Source organism: Dermacentor silvarum, chromosome 4 (genome assembly GCF_013339745.2).
Source record: "Dermacentor silvarum isolate Dsil-2018 chromosome 4, BIME_Dsil_1.4, whole genome shotgun sequence".
NCBI classification, from domain to species: Eukaryota; Metazoa; Arthropoda; class Arachnida; order Ixodida; family Ixodidae; genus Dermacentor; species Dermacentor silvarum.
In genome coordinates, this window is record NC_051157.2 from 105,460,357 (window position 1) to 105,472,977 (window position 12,621).

The 12,621-nt window shown below is 44.3% G+C and overlaps 1 protein-coding gene across 1 annotated transcript in view; it reads right to left on the minus strand.

Annotated features, from left to right (window-relative positions):
• Nucleotides 1–1,471: 1,471 nt before the first annotated feature.
• Nucleotides 1,472–12,621, minus strand: part of LOC119450470 (para-nitrobenzyl esterase-like) — an 88,001-nt gene continuing 76,851 nt past the window's right edge. Inside the window, exons 8-10 of the mRNA XM_037713913.2 lie at nucleotides 12,137–12,295; nucleotides 6,691–6,839; nucleotides 1,472–5,149 (exon numbers count right to left, since the gene is read on the minus strand). Coding sequence (XP_037569841.1) covers nucleotides 4,805–5,149; nucleotides 6,691–6,839; nucleotides 12,137–12,295 — 653 coding nt within the window. The 3' untranslated portion in view covers nucleotides 1,472–4,804. The remainder of the gene's footprint in view (nucleotides 5,150–6,690; nucleotides 6,840–12,136; nucleotides 12,296–12,621) is intronic.

The following is a 12,621-nucleotide window of genomic DNA, read 5'->3' on the forward strand; positions in this document are numbered from 1 at the left end:
TTTAGTGCGTATAGACCTCGTTAACATCATCATGTGAAGTCTTGCGAGGATGGTAACTGCAGTGGAAATTGTTTTGCCAACATTTGCGAAAATCGAGGGTCTGTATGAAATTCTACATTGCCTGACAACCGATTTTTATGGACCCACTTTTTTATGGCGGAACGAAAAGCTCACTCGTGGTAGTGTTTACACCTGCAGCGGTTACTTCGAAAAGCGCGTGAATATTTTGCAAGCAGAATTTTTCGATCTGAGCAGCTACTAAAAAAAAAAAAAAATACAGTCCCTCCTCCGGCTACGCTGAGAAGTGATAGCGATGCCGATAGACCGCCTCGCAAATTGTGAAAGCCACCCATCGTACTGCTTTCACTGGAGGAAGTGCAACTGGGGCTAACCGTCTATATTGGCACCTTTCCAACCACTTTTAAAGGTAAATAGACTGGCACGATAAGTTAGCGTTGTTGTACAAACCTTTCTTAAGTTGTACCGGGTTTTGTTCCTAAGTACACGCCTACGTCACGGCTGGCTGGCCCCCGGCGTCGGTATTCTGTCGATAGACGAGCTGAGCCAACTCATCAAAAACGAAGGCGAAGGCAGCGCCACTTTTCTGCTCACTGCAAACGAAGGCTTATCTGCACATTGTAAGTTAGAAAAAACTTATAATAGAAAGAATATTACTGCATTTCAGCATTATTAAAAAGACCAGGAACCGCGTACACTAGTAGAAGGTGACGTGGTTGACCTCATAAGTATTTGTTCATGTTTTTGCCACAAAGATCAGTTTTCGGAAGTTTCAGTGAAGAATTAAAAGTATAAATCCTCGTTTAATGAGAAATAAACAGGGCTCGTTTTAGCCAATACGATAGACGATATTTCTATCAGCGGGGTTATCTCAATTCACGTTCTCAGTAGTTGTCGGTCCCCTTAAAGGTAATATCTTATTCGGGCTCATCCCTCAATTTTGCGGTAGAAGGCCGCACTTTCTCCGCTGATAGAAAGAGAGGGCATGGCCATAGAGAGGAGGCGAGGGCTGGCATGAAGGCGGAGTAAGTTGAGAGAAAATATGTAACCGTCGGAGAGAGCAAGGCACCGGAATATCTGTACCAGGTGGGCTGGAGAGGCGCTGACGTCATCGCAGATGATGGTGAACCTTGTGGGTCGCACTAATACACGACGCCGGAATTCGAATTTGTACAACGTTGCGATGGAGCTATGATGTGCCTCTGGGACATTCACAAGTTTTGCATTGCCACAATTTCATGTGCACGAAATTATTTAAAGTAGATATTTTAGGTAATTTGACCTGCCTACTTAGAGCTAAATGAACAGTAATTTTTGCGTGATTCTTATCATACGGCTTTTTAAGGCATGGTCTGTAGCTAACTGCGAGATAAATTGGCGAATGCACCGGGAATAACAATTAATGCATAGCTTAATACACATTTGAAAGATGAAAAATATTGTTATGGGTACAAATAAGCAAAATTCAATTTATTCACTCATACATACAGACAACATGCTTTTCCGCTGAAGAACAATTGTTCAAACAAATAGAAACTGCTGTATGGAACCATCGGCATTTACAATGCCTGTTTCAAGTTAGGCAAGAAAGACCGTTGATGGGAAAGTAGTCCTGAAAATTTTGGCAGAACTCTATACTTGCCACAAAGGAACAGTGGGAGGAATTCCTCAGAAGCGACCACGACCACATCCAGCTCCAGGCAGTCCAGAGGGCCCACGACATCGCAACGGGATTTCACCTCCCGGTGCCATCATGGGTGAAGCCACCGGCTTGACCTGAGGGAGCCGTCGGCTTCCCCTGACCACAGTTTCTCAGAACCAATTAAAGTTCTTGCCACCGTCACATACATTATCCCAGCAGACAGTAATGCTTCACTCATCACTAAACGCTTCAATCACCCGATCATGCGCAGATATACCCATCTTTCACAACCATGTAAATGCAGTGAGTAAAATTAAATGTAGGCGTAAAAACAACCGTAAGATAACATCCGTACTTCTGCTTCTTCTACAGCCGCACCACAGGAACAAAGGTTCCCACAAATATCCCATTGAATCATCATTTAGAAGTTGCGTTCAGGCTGTTTAAATCATGTGCTAATTGACACTTCTTATCACCACCTTATTACTTTTGACTCTTTTGTTAAGTTATTGAGAGCAAACACCAAAAAGCGCTAATTTTGTCAAATTTTAGGATTCTGTGTGCGTCCTACCTCAATAAGTGGGGCACACATATGCACTAGTTTTTTGTAATACCTATATAGCATATAAATTAGGAATATTGACAAAAAGCCCCTGCGAGTTTTTCGGCACTCAGTACACTGGATTGAAAACCACTCCAAAGGAGAACAGTTTGAAGCGCGCTAAATCTCAATGCAGAAGTGATGAAGTAATATATAATTATAGAAACTTACCTTATGAACTAACAACAGTCTTGCGTAAAGAATAGAAACAATATTAATGCTTTATCTTTCCACGCACACAGCAAATACACTATCTACACATACCCTACGTTTCAGAGGGTTAAGTTCGGGGGATTAGTGAGCAGCACTGTTTGCCTTGAATTGTTTAGTGCTAGAAGGAACGTTCGAGCGCATTTATAACTAGCAATGAATGGAATTCTGTGACCACAATCTCATTATCAAAAGCATAACATCTTGCTCGATACTTATGCCACGCCTTAGAGGTGGACAGCTTGACGTAAAATAGGAGCTCCACTATGGCCTGAGGCTTCATCACTATTATTCACAGATGGCGAAGCTAGTATTTACTATAGCAAGCGTTTTCGTAATAGCTAGATCTTAGGCCTTTGGATGAAAGAGAATGAAGGAAGCATTTCTGTAAAAACTGTAAGCTTTGAATGGCGGGTTATGTATATTTCATTCAAGCATACGGATGAAAAAACAATCAGAAAAGAACACCGACCCGATGCGCTAAAAATTTTCCCACATAACAACGCACACACAGCAATACAGCAAGAAGCACACCTGGTAAGCACGATGAAAGTTTGAGAGAGAGGTCATTCGACTGAAGCACAGAAGACGCGGTGCAAGTTCGAGCACTGCTTGCCACAGTCAAAAAACGTTCACAAACGGCAAAGTTCCCAGGAAGAGTCTGCCTAAGGCACAAATCACGCTGTCTTCACGCACGCACACACAGACGCATTCACTCACTGAAGGTTTCACTCGATTCTTCAGGCGTCCATGTCATCGACTGCACGCCCGGAAATGTGTTTGATTTACAATGGCCGTGCATAGACACAAGTGTCCCTCACAAGTACTCCTCCTGAACTTGCATGGCAACTAAACTTGTCGGCTTAATCGGCTACATAAGAACTCGACCACAACTCCAAACACTGTATGTGACGTTTTCCGAATGTATGCTACCGTACGAGCATGCAAGTATCAGAGAGCCCACAAGACACGCCGTTGTGTTAACAAACGCAGGGATCCATTTGTGATTTGCGAATAGAGTTTCACTTTCGAATAGGCTTGGTGAACACGTTTCTGCAACTTTACTGCACCGTTTTATGGTTTATTCAATAACAGGTCGTTCTTACATTCGTTTCTCTTTCTTTTAATGTGCGAAACAGCAGGCAAAATTGTCGTTTCATATCATATAATGGGAACAATGAAATTTTCTGATGAGATCTTTCCTTTTTTTGTTCCGATTGCTTTGTTTTTGATTCTCCAGATGAATTGAGCTAGTCTCTAAAATGTCATAATTTATTATCTGTGATATTTTCTCCTAATGGTATGCGGATTGGCTGTCCATCAACACGGTAAGTGAACGCGCAATTTATTCCTCCTTATCTTGGGAACTCATCGCAATATTATGAGACACAGCAAGTGATTGCCCGATGAGAAACGCCAATCACTGAAGATACTGAAGACTGCTTCTGGATGGAAAAGGTGCGGAGACGACTGAGCTTCAGGACAGACGCAGTTTGTATTAACTTCGGTTTCTGCGAGTCGTTGATGATTACGTTTCGTTTTTTAGTCACCGCACAGAACAGAATAAGTAGGCGAGACAGCGCACATTCCTACAAGTGCTCAATAATAACACTCACTCTGGTGAGTGAGTGAGTGAGCAAATCTTATATGCTGAATGGCTTTTCCTGTTGTTCAGAAACATATGTTATCTTTTTTTCTCGGTGTTTGGCGCAGAGCCTTCCAATCCGCAAAGGCAAAAGAAGTGGCTCTCTGCCCGTAAGAGACTCTCACACCATGACTCATGTACTTTTCTCGCTTATTGACTCGATCACCAAGAATGAGTAGAAATTTAATGTGATCTTATTTTTAAATGCTGTTTTAACAGTGTCAGAATCATCAAATAGTGAAACCCCTAAAATTCATCATGGCTTGCCGTTAGTCGTGCATTCTCCTTGCTCCTAACTCTGGTGTGGCATTTATGAGGCCTCACTGACAGGAGTGTTGATATACTCGTAAATGTGGGCAAAGTATGAAAGATGTTCCTTACTGCTTCACATGCCACAGCTGCGTCATCTCTCGACGAGTGGCCTCTTTTGTGGGGGGCACTGAATTTATTCGTCACTGCAGCAGAGAATCGTCTAGACATGCTACTTTGGAGTGACGTGTGATCTATCACCTGCATCTTGTCGTACTTTCACAAGTCATAGTCTCATTCGCCAAAGCGCAAGGACATTCGGAAGGGGAACAAGCGCACAAACCTGCACAGAAAAGGACCGGCACCAAGTTGCTGACCGATCGACTAACGAATGAATATCCGGACGGTGTATATATAACGCAGGACTCCGCACGAGCGCTTAGCTTATCCAGGCGTACTGGGTCAGTCCCTCGGAGGTCCAGAATTTGCACTCGGTCTTCTTATACGAAGTGGTCGGCACTACCTCCCACGTGGCATTGGCGCCCCGAAGTATGGCTACCGTCTTCGGGTACCTCATCCAGTCCGCCACGGGCACTGAGCGGCCGCCCGAGCGCACAAATCGCAGCGCCATCTCTCGTACCGCATCGCGAAGAGCCAGATCTGGCTCTTCTTGAGGATTGCCGCCAGCGTCGCCTCCTTCCAGAAAGTGGCCCTGAAGGTCGAAGAATGCCACGAGCGTCCACGGGTGCAGACTGTACGGAGCCTCATGGCCCAGTATTTTCACCTGTAGGGGAAAGTAAGTTAGAAAAAGAACGATGCAATTAAAGATCACCCTACTAACTTCAGAGAGTGCGAGACCACCGCCACGCTCATAATTGTCTATTACCACGCCATACGAGTTATCACTGCAAGTTCGACTGCGTTGACATTCTTTGAAGCTGGTCTTTTTGGCCGCTCGTATTGCTCTGAGGTTGTTTGTCGCTCTTCCACGCACAAAAGGTGGGTCTGGTGGCATACACAATGACAATTCTTGCAGTACTTACTTTAAAGAAACCGAACTGTCGGTTAGGAAAGGTCTTAAAGATAGGCTAGGCTACTGCATAAAAGCAGCTAGAAATGACCTAAAAAAAACACGACGGCTCATCTGCGCACCCATGCAGCTCTATATACGCGCGCACCTGTATTACAAGCAGAAGCACTTCGCCAGGTTTGCGTTAGAAGTCAAATGTTTTCAGAACTGGTTTTGGCACGTAAAGCCGCCGAAAGAAAGAAAGAAGTCAATTGTTATTTCATTGAGAACGAAATATCTACGAATGACAAGCTGTCCGTAAAAAAAGGCACAACAGAGGGGCCTTATTTTCGTAAGTCACCATCATAAGAAGCCAACAGACAATGACGTCAAAGAACATATGGGGTGAATACGTGTTTATATCTGAAATGTATAAATAATATGTAAAGGAAAATGAAAGTGTACAAAAGGCGCTCAAGAATTACGTGGTAAACATTCTGGATATTACGGCCGCAGCAGCATTCAGGAGCAGTGTTGAAACATATTCAAGTCCAATCAACTCAAGTGAATTTATTTTCCTTCATCGATAAGGAAAGAGCAGCCGCATTAAAGCTGTTACGTGCTGCAGCTTGAGAGAGCGGGTGAGCGCCAAGGCCTCACAGCAGTGCACAGAATACTTATGTTTGTGTAACGACTGTTTTATACCTAACTTTAAAAGTGACAGAAGAAAACTACATAAACAGCAGCTTACATGACGATAAGCGAAAAGCGAAAGATAAGCAAAACAAACTAGAAAAACGCAGATATACGGTGCAGAAATGGGTGGCAGGTCTCTTAAAATTCAAATATTGCTATAGAGTGGATTCACGACAGTGAAACCCAACTATTGCAACAATCCAGGCTGTACAAAGAGCTATTTGTGTATATCATTTCCAGTCGAAGCCAATGAATTATTGTCACCATGTGTCGCGGGACATTTGCCGTTATATCAAACTTCACCCCTAGGCCAGTTTTATAGCATAGCTTTTATCATCATTTTATATATTTACTGCTTCGAAAGTGAGATATGGGAAGTAGCGCAGTTATTTCTACCTCACTCTGTCACTAGGGAACCATTTATAACAGAGCAGAAGGAAATGTATTGCCCAGTTCTGGCATCTTTGCGGATTCCCGTTGGGTTGGAGGTGTAGGGGTGGCTCAGCTAGCTTCTTCCAAAAGACAAAAAAGCGTCTTGTGGAGACGCTTTCGCGATAGTTGTGCATTTCGGGCTTTCCCTTCTATAAAAGCTAGGCAAACTGGGAGAATAATTGCCTTACCGGTTTGGATGGGCGGATTTCAGATACGTATCGGTAGACGGGTGACTGGAACGCCGTCGCCAAGTTGGAGGCCATATTCGCCAGTGGACAGGCGACTCGAAGGTCTGTCACCATTGTAGTGTACACCAGCTCTGGCGTCATGCCCAAGTCTGCGGATGCACACCCAACATCATCACCGTCATTAGCAGCAGCCACAGCAGCGGCAGGCTATTTATATGACCACTGAAGGACGAAAGTCTCGCCTAGTAATCTCCAATTACCCCTGTCTGGCGCCAACTGATTCCAACTTTCAACTGCAAGTTTCCTAATTGCATCACCCCTCCCCCCCCCCCCCTCCCTGATTTTCAGCCGTCCTCGACTGCGCTTCCTTTCCTTTCCAACCAACATCACGCGCCCTGAATAAAATAAAGGGTCCTCCGCGCAGACGTTGGCGACAGGACTCAACCATTCTGTTTAGAACGACGATTGGCACGTCATGATCAGAGGAAGGAATGAAGTGAGCCGCGAAGTAATGCATAAACTGTAACCATTCAGTGCCTAACTGACTTACGGGATTTGCGTCAAGCCTAGCTAAGTCTGGTCAAGTCAGTATGTGTCTAATTTTGTCATTCCCTATTTCTGCAGAGCTCATCCTAGCCCCAACTTGAGTAGGTAAAAAATGTAAGTTTGTATGTGTTTACTCAGTTGTCCAATTTAAGCTCGTGAAAAGATCCCTAAAAATGTAGAATGCTAGAAAACTCTAGTTTTCCGTCTCATCAGCTCAATATGTTTTGTTTAAGAAAAAAAAAGCTATTCTCGCGTGAAGCTTATATTAGATATCGAAATGGCCGTTAGCTCAGAAGCCTTCTCATCTAGTATTTACGGTAAACAGCTAAGAACCCTTCCGAATGCTTATTAATTCCAACTGCTTGGCTGCCTTTCCTCACCACATGTTGTGCTCTAGAACTCTGATTAAGCAATATGAAGAAATGGCGGTATCAGCTGTGCACGTGGTGTATTTGCCCTGTAATATATAACAGAAGATAAAATAGAGAACTTTGGGAAACGAAATTTTGATGAGTAAGTATCCCGTCCTGGATGGAAATATCAATAAGTTTTACTTGTGAATATAATTGAGGCAGAAAAAAGAGAACATCTAAAAAAAAATCTGTACGTCTGATATGTTCGAAAAGGCTTTATTGCAATGTATCAGCTCTCATATAACCATTCCTGCTGGTAAACTTTCACTTTCGTAGAAAATAAAGTTCTATGAATGAGGGCGCGCTCCACTCTTGGTGTAGATAAAGACATGGGTAAATATGTCGTTATACATGGTGTTTTTCTTTTTTTTCGTGCATATATTTATAAAAAGGCTATGAGCGCAGCAAAGCTGATATTTTCGCATATAAGTTCCCCGGCGTGGTGGACGTATTTTACTGCTAATATGTGAGCATCAGGTGACTAAGTACCCCCCAAAATATTGCCGTTTTTATTAGAGACTTGAGGCAGTTCCTTATATGGTAAATTTGGAGGCGTTCGCATTGTAATGCAACCCTGTGTTTTTTAATGGGTGCACCTGCATCGCTTTTGAGATTAAAAAAAGCAATGACACAAATAAAAAGGCACTGCAAGCCATGCAGTGGAGCGCCTATTCATGAACAACTGGTTTACATTTGCTAATGCTTGCCGCTTGAGAATTAACACGCCAAAATGTTTTCAGCATTGAAGTATATATTTATACATACACGCATTTCAACCACATGTAACAAAAGAGTGTTTACTCGTCTTGCTTTTCTTTCTTTCTCTCTCGCTCTCTCGTTTATGCTCGCCAACATCGTGGACAACTTTCATCAGCGGCCAGCTGCTTTTGTTGCCTCTAAATTCCCCGGCCACCCTTCAGTCTGGTGAAAAAGTTCAACAGAAACATCCACGCCCCACGCGCCCGAAAGAAATCCTGAAAGCTGCGTGCCGAGCGCAGGCACAACCGAAAACAGAAAGGAAAATGCATTAGAGGTAGGAAAACTTTCCCTAGCTTCGTTCGCTCACTTGAGTGCCAGCGCAGCGCGCTCACTGAATGAAAGGCTCTGAACCGAACGCATTATCGCGGTGGGGTGGGGAGGGGGGTAATGCGCTTTCTGGACCGTCCACCCGCAATCAAGGGGAACTTGTTTTGCGAATCCGAACGAGGAGCTATCTTCGCTGCTAGGCACCGTTTCCTCGTGGAATTTCGGGCATTCGTCAGCCCCCTTTGTTGCCGCGAATGAGCTTCACCGCCCGCATCTTCCAAGCGCAGCAGTAATTACAGCGAACTAATACTCTCCATCTCACCGTGATGACGTGATACAAATTTGCTTCCGTTAAAACCCTGCTGTCTTTCTCTTCTTCTGATTACGGTCTTCTTTCTTCTTGGTTAAGTAAGACCGTGAATGACACATCGCAGCAAGCACTGCTCTTCGCTCGTGGAAGGAGAGGTTTGGAATAAACGCTCACATCACCGAGCGTAATTTTGCGTGAAATTGCGTCTCTTATTCCGTGTTCACCATTATTCGGCTCTCTCGCGTTTCTCGGTGTCCATTCTTCAATCGATCGTTGCTTCCTATTTGTTGCGCGAGTATTTTCTTCTACAACTCACTGGCTTTTGTGCCATTCGCCACGTAATTGCTTTTTTTTCCCCTCTCGTTATGTCGAAGGCGCAAAAGTTGGTGTTAGAGATAAGCGGATGTATTTTAATTCGCCGAGTTGCCAGACAACTCTTGTTGCAAGGGCATGAGCAACACGAAATGTGAGATGCCCTCCTTGCCTTGTTTTTCCGCCACACTAAAAAAGTGTAGTTGTAGTATTAAAAACAAAAAACCCTGACAGAAGACGTTTGCCCATTTAGGCGAACTTCTTGGCGTCCTCGCTACCTTTCCTAGCGGTGACGATGTTTCATCAGTGCAAGAGGAAAAGCACGCAGGAACACACACAGTGGCATCCGGAGCGTAGTAGGTCTGTAAGCACATCAGTGCACGAAGCGCAAAAGCTTTAGTTCTTCCGCAAAAGCGAAAAATTTGGCGTCGTATACTGCCAAAATGTAACAAGCTCTACTTTGTTTTTATTAGGACGAGACGAATTGACAATCCTTGTTCATAAGACGAATTATCACTACCACTAGAAAAAAAATGTCACCGTTTCACCTGAAAGGCGAAGCATCATTTGCGATAGCAAAATAGTATAGAGGCACGGCCGCTGGATACTTTTTTTTTATCCAGCGGCCGTGATAGAGGTTTACGGAGTAAGGATAGTAGTCGATGGCGTCGGCGTTTTGCCCGCGTTCGCACCGAACGCGCGCGGCGTTGGTGACTGTCTTTACCACCTTCTCACCTTGCAACATTTTATTGCGATAGCAATTATATGGACACTCCAAAGCAGATTTCTGCCGTCGGCGTCGCCGTCGCCGTTGCCGTGAGGTTCCGTATGACGTCAATGAAGATGAAATCGTCGCCGCGCGCCGCCGAACGCTGTATGTGCGAGTGAAAGGGCGCGAGGGACGCGCTCTTTCACGGGGAGTGAACCCACGGCGGAGAACAAACGCGCGTTCTGCGCCGTGCTTCCTTAAGGGCTGCAGAAGTAGGCGTCTCTTTCCTCCTCTACAATCACCCCATATGTAGAGCAAACGCGCCTTCTTCCGACGCGCGAAAGGCCGTGGGCGGGGGGGATGGAAGGGAGGTGACGTTTAGCTGCGGCACCAAGTGCCTATTTATATCAGAGGCTCCGGCAACAGTCACCAACGCCGCACGCATTTTGTGCGAACGCGGGAAAAACGCCGACGGCGTCGACATTAGTTCTGCGTCTTGCCGGTGCTGCTGCATGCCTTAGTTTATACAGCTGATAAAGCTACTATCATTACTCCGTATAGCTCTCTACAAATTTGCTATCGCAATTGATGCTTCGCCTTTCAGGTGAAACTGCGACCACTTTTTTATATAAATGCGCAGTTGATGCCGCAGCTAAACGTCGCTTCCCCTCCCTCCCTCCCCCCCCCCCCTCCCGGCCGTTCGTCCGACGGAGGAAGTCGCGTATGCTTTATAAAATATGGTGATTGTAAAGGAGGAAAGAGACGCTTAATTCTGCAGCCCTTCAGGGACCATGGGGCAGTATACGCGTTTGCTCTCCGCCGTGCGTTCGTTCCCCGTGAAAGCGCGCTTCCCTCACGCCCTTTCACTCGCACATACCGCATACGGCGCGTGGCGACAATTTCATCGCCATTCACGTCATACGGAACCTCACGGTGACGGCGACGCCGACGGCAGAAATCCGCTTTGAAGTGTCCATATAATTGCTATCGCAATAAAATGAGTGTATTGTACATTTTACATAAAAGATGTTAAGTAGTATGTACCCTTGTAATATTTTAAGCATTGTCTCGCTATCTGAAAGATTTTTGCGCATTGAGCTATACTTTCCATTCCCGATTTTTCAGGGCTGCTCTTGATGGAAGCTGCTGTTTCTTGCTGATTCTGGCTAAAAATGCTTTATCATACTACATAAGTGTTCGGGCTCACTCATGTGGGCCACGAAACGAAAGATGCTTTTCAACACAGAATAAAAAATATGAGATACCTTAAATAAATGTGCAAATGTGGTTTGCCTGATGTTTACGCTTTCACAAAACGCAAACATAAAAATAACATGGAAGTCTGGAATTTCGTACATAGCCTTCGACTAAATGGTTGTTTATGATGCTGGTGCCGCTGTCTAGAGTCCAGGCACAGGCTATCAGTGATAATGAGTTTGATGTAAGGGTTGTCCACTTTTTGAGCTCCCAGTGCGGGACCAATGAAGAATTTGTGCTACGCATGGCATTAGAAATATATTGCTTTTGATGGTGGCTTGAAAAAGGCTAGAATCCAAAGTACGGTATAATCAGAATATTTGCAGAAACTCAGCGTCCAGTGAGCGCGTCTTGCTAACAGCGCAGCCTATCGACAGGTACCCGAAAGGATATGCTCTTGAAAATAGCCCCTCAACTCCTCTCAGAGAGCGCTGCCGGTTGTTCTCATCCTTTTTTTGCATTCTAGAAACTTTTATTTCACCTAAACTATTAGTTGCTTTTTCTACCTTTTTTTGTTCGTTTGTTCTCGCAATTCTACTGACCAATCTTTTTTTACTTGCCATATATAGCTGTCACAACGAACTCTAAGCTGTAATAAATCTTAGTTACGCTCCGGTTTAGATAATTTAGTCTTCCCGAATGTGCAGAAACCTGAACAAAAAATTCACCTTTGATATTGGAGATTAAACTCGGGCTTGAAGGCCCTAATATTTGTCTACATTGTACATCTGCCTTGATTGACAGTGATACCTATGATGTTGCCATATTCCTTCTCGTCGATTATGCGGTGAATTAAGTTGCACATCAGTTTCACGGCACCATTAGAAGTGGAGGGAAAATATGGTTTCGTAATAAAGCATTTGTTGCACTTACCTGTAGCATTCGTAAGGTTGTACAGCTGAAGCGCCATTTGTGTGATACCCGAACCAAAGCTGTCGAGACTCGTAGTAACGTATTTCTTGTACTGGTTCCAAGACCAGTGGCTTAAGTCGTCCGGCCCCGGCCATATGTCAACTGCTTGAGACGATGATCCTGAAACACATACGTCAAAATTTTACAAAAATACAACCATACACAAAAACAATTGCAGAGTGAAAAAAGTTTTCGCCAACTATGTTTACGCTGAAATTATATCATATACATAGTTCGTTCCTTTCACGGAAGAAGAATGTGATTTGTTCTGCAGTCAGGTGTTTCTTTTCGTAAGTTTCCCTACAGTTACGAAACATTTATAGAATGCTGCACAACGGCAACTTAGCTTACCTAAGGCATATTGTTTAAGCATTCACTAAATGCAGCATGCATACCTCTGTGATTTAGCAAAGAAATTTAGATTACTGGTACAATATATGCTGCTT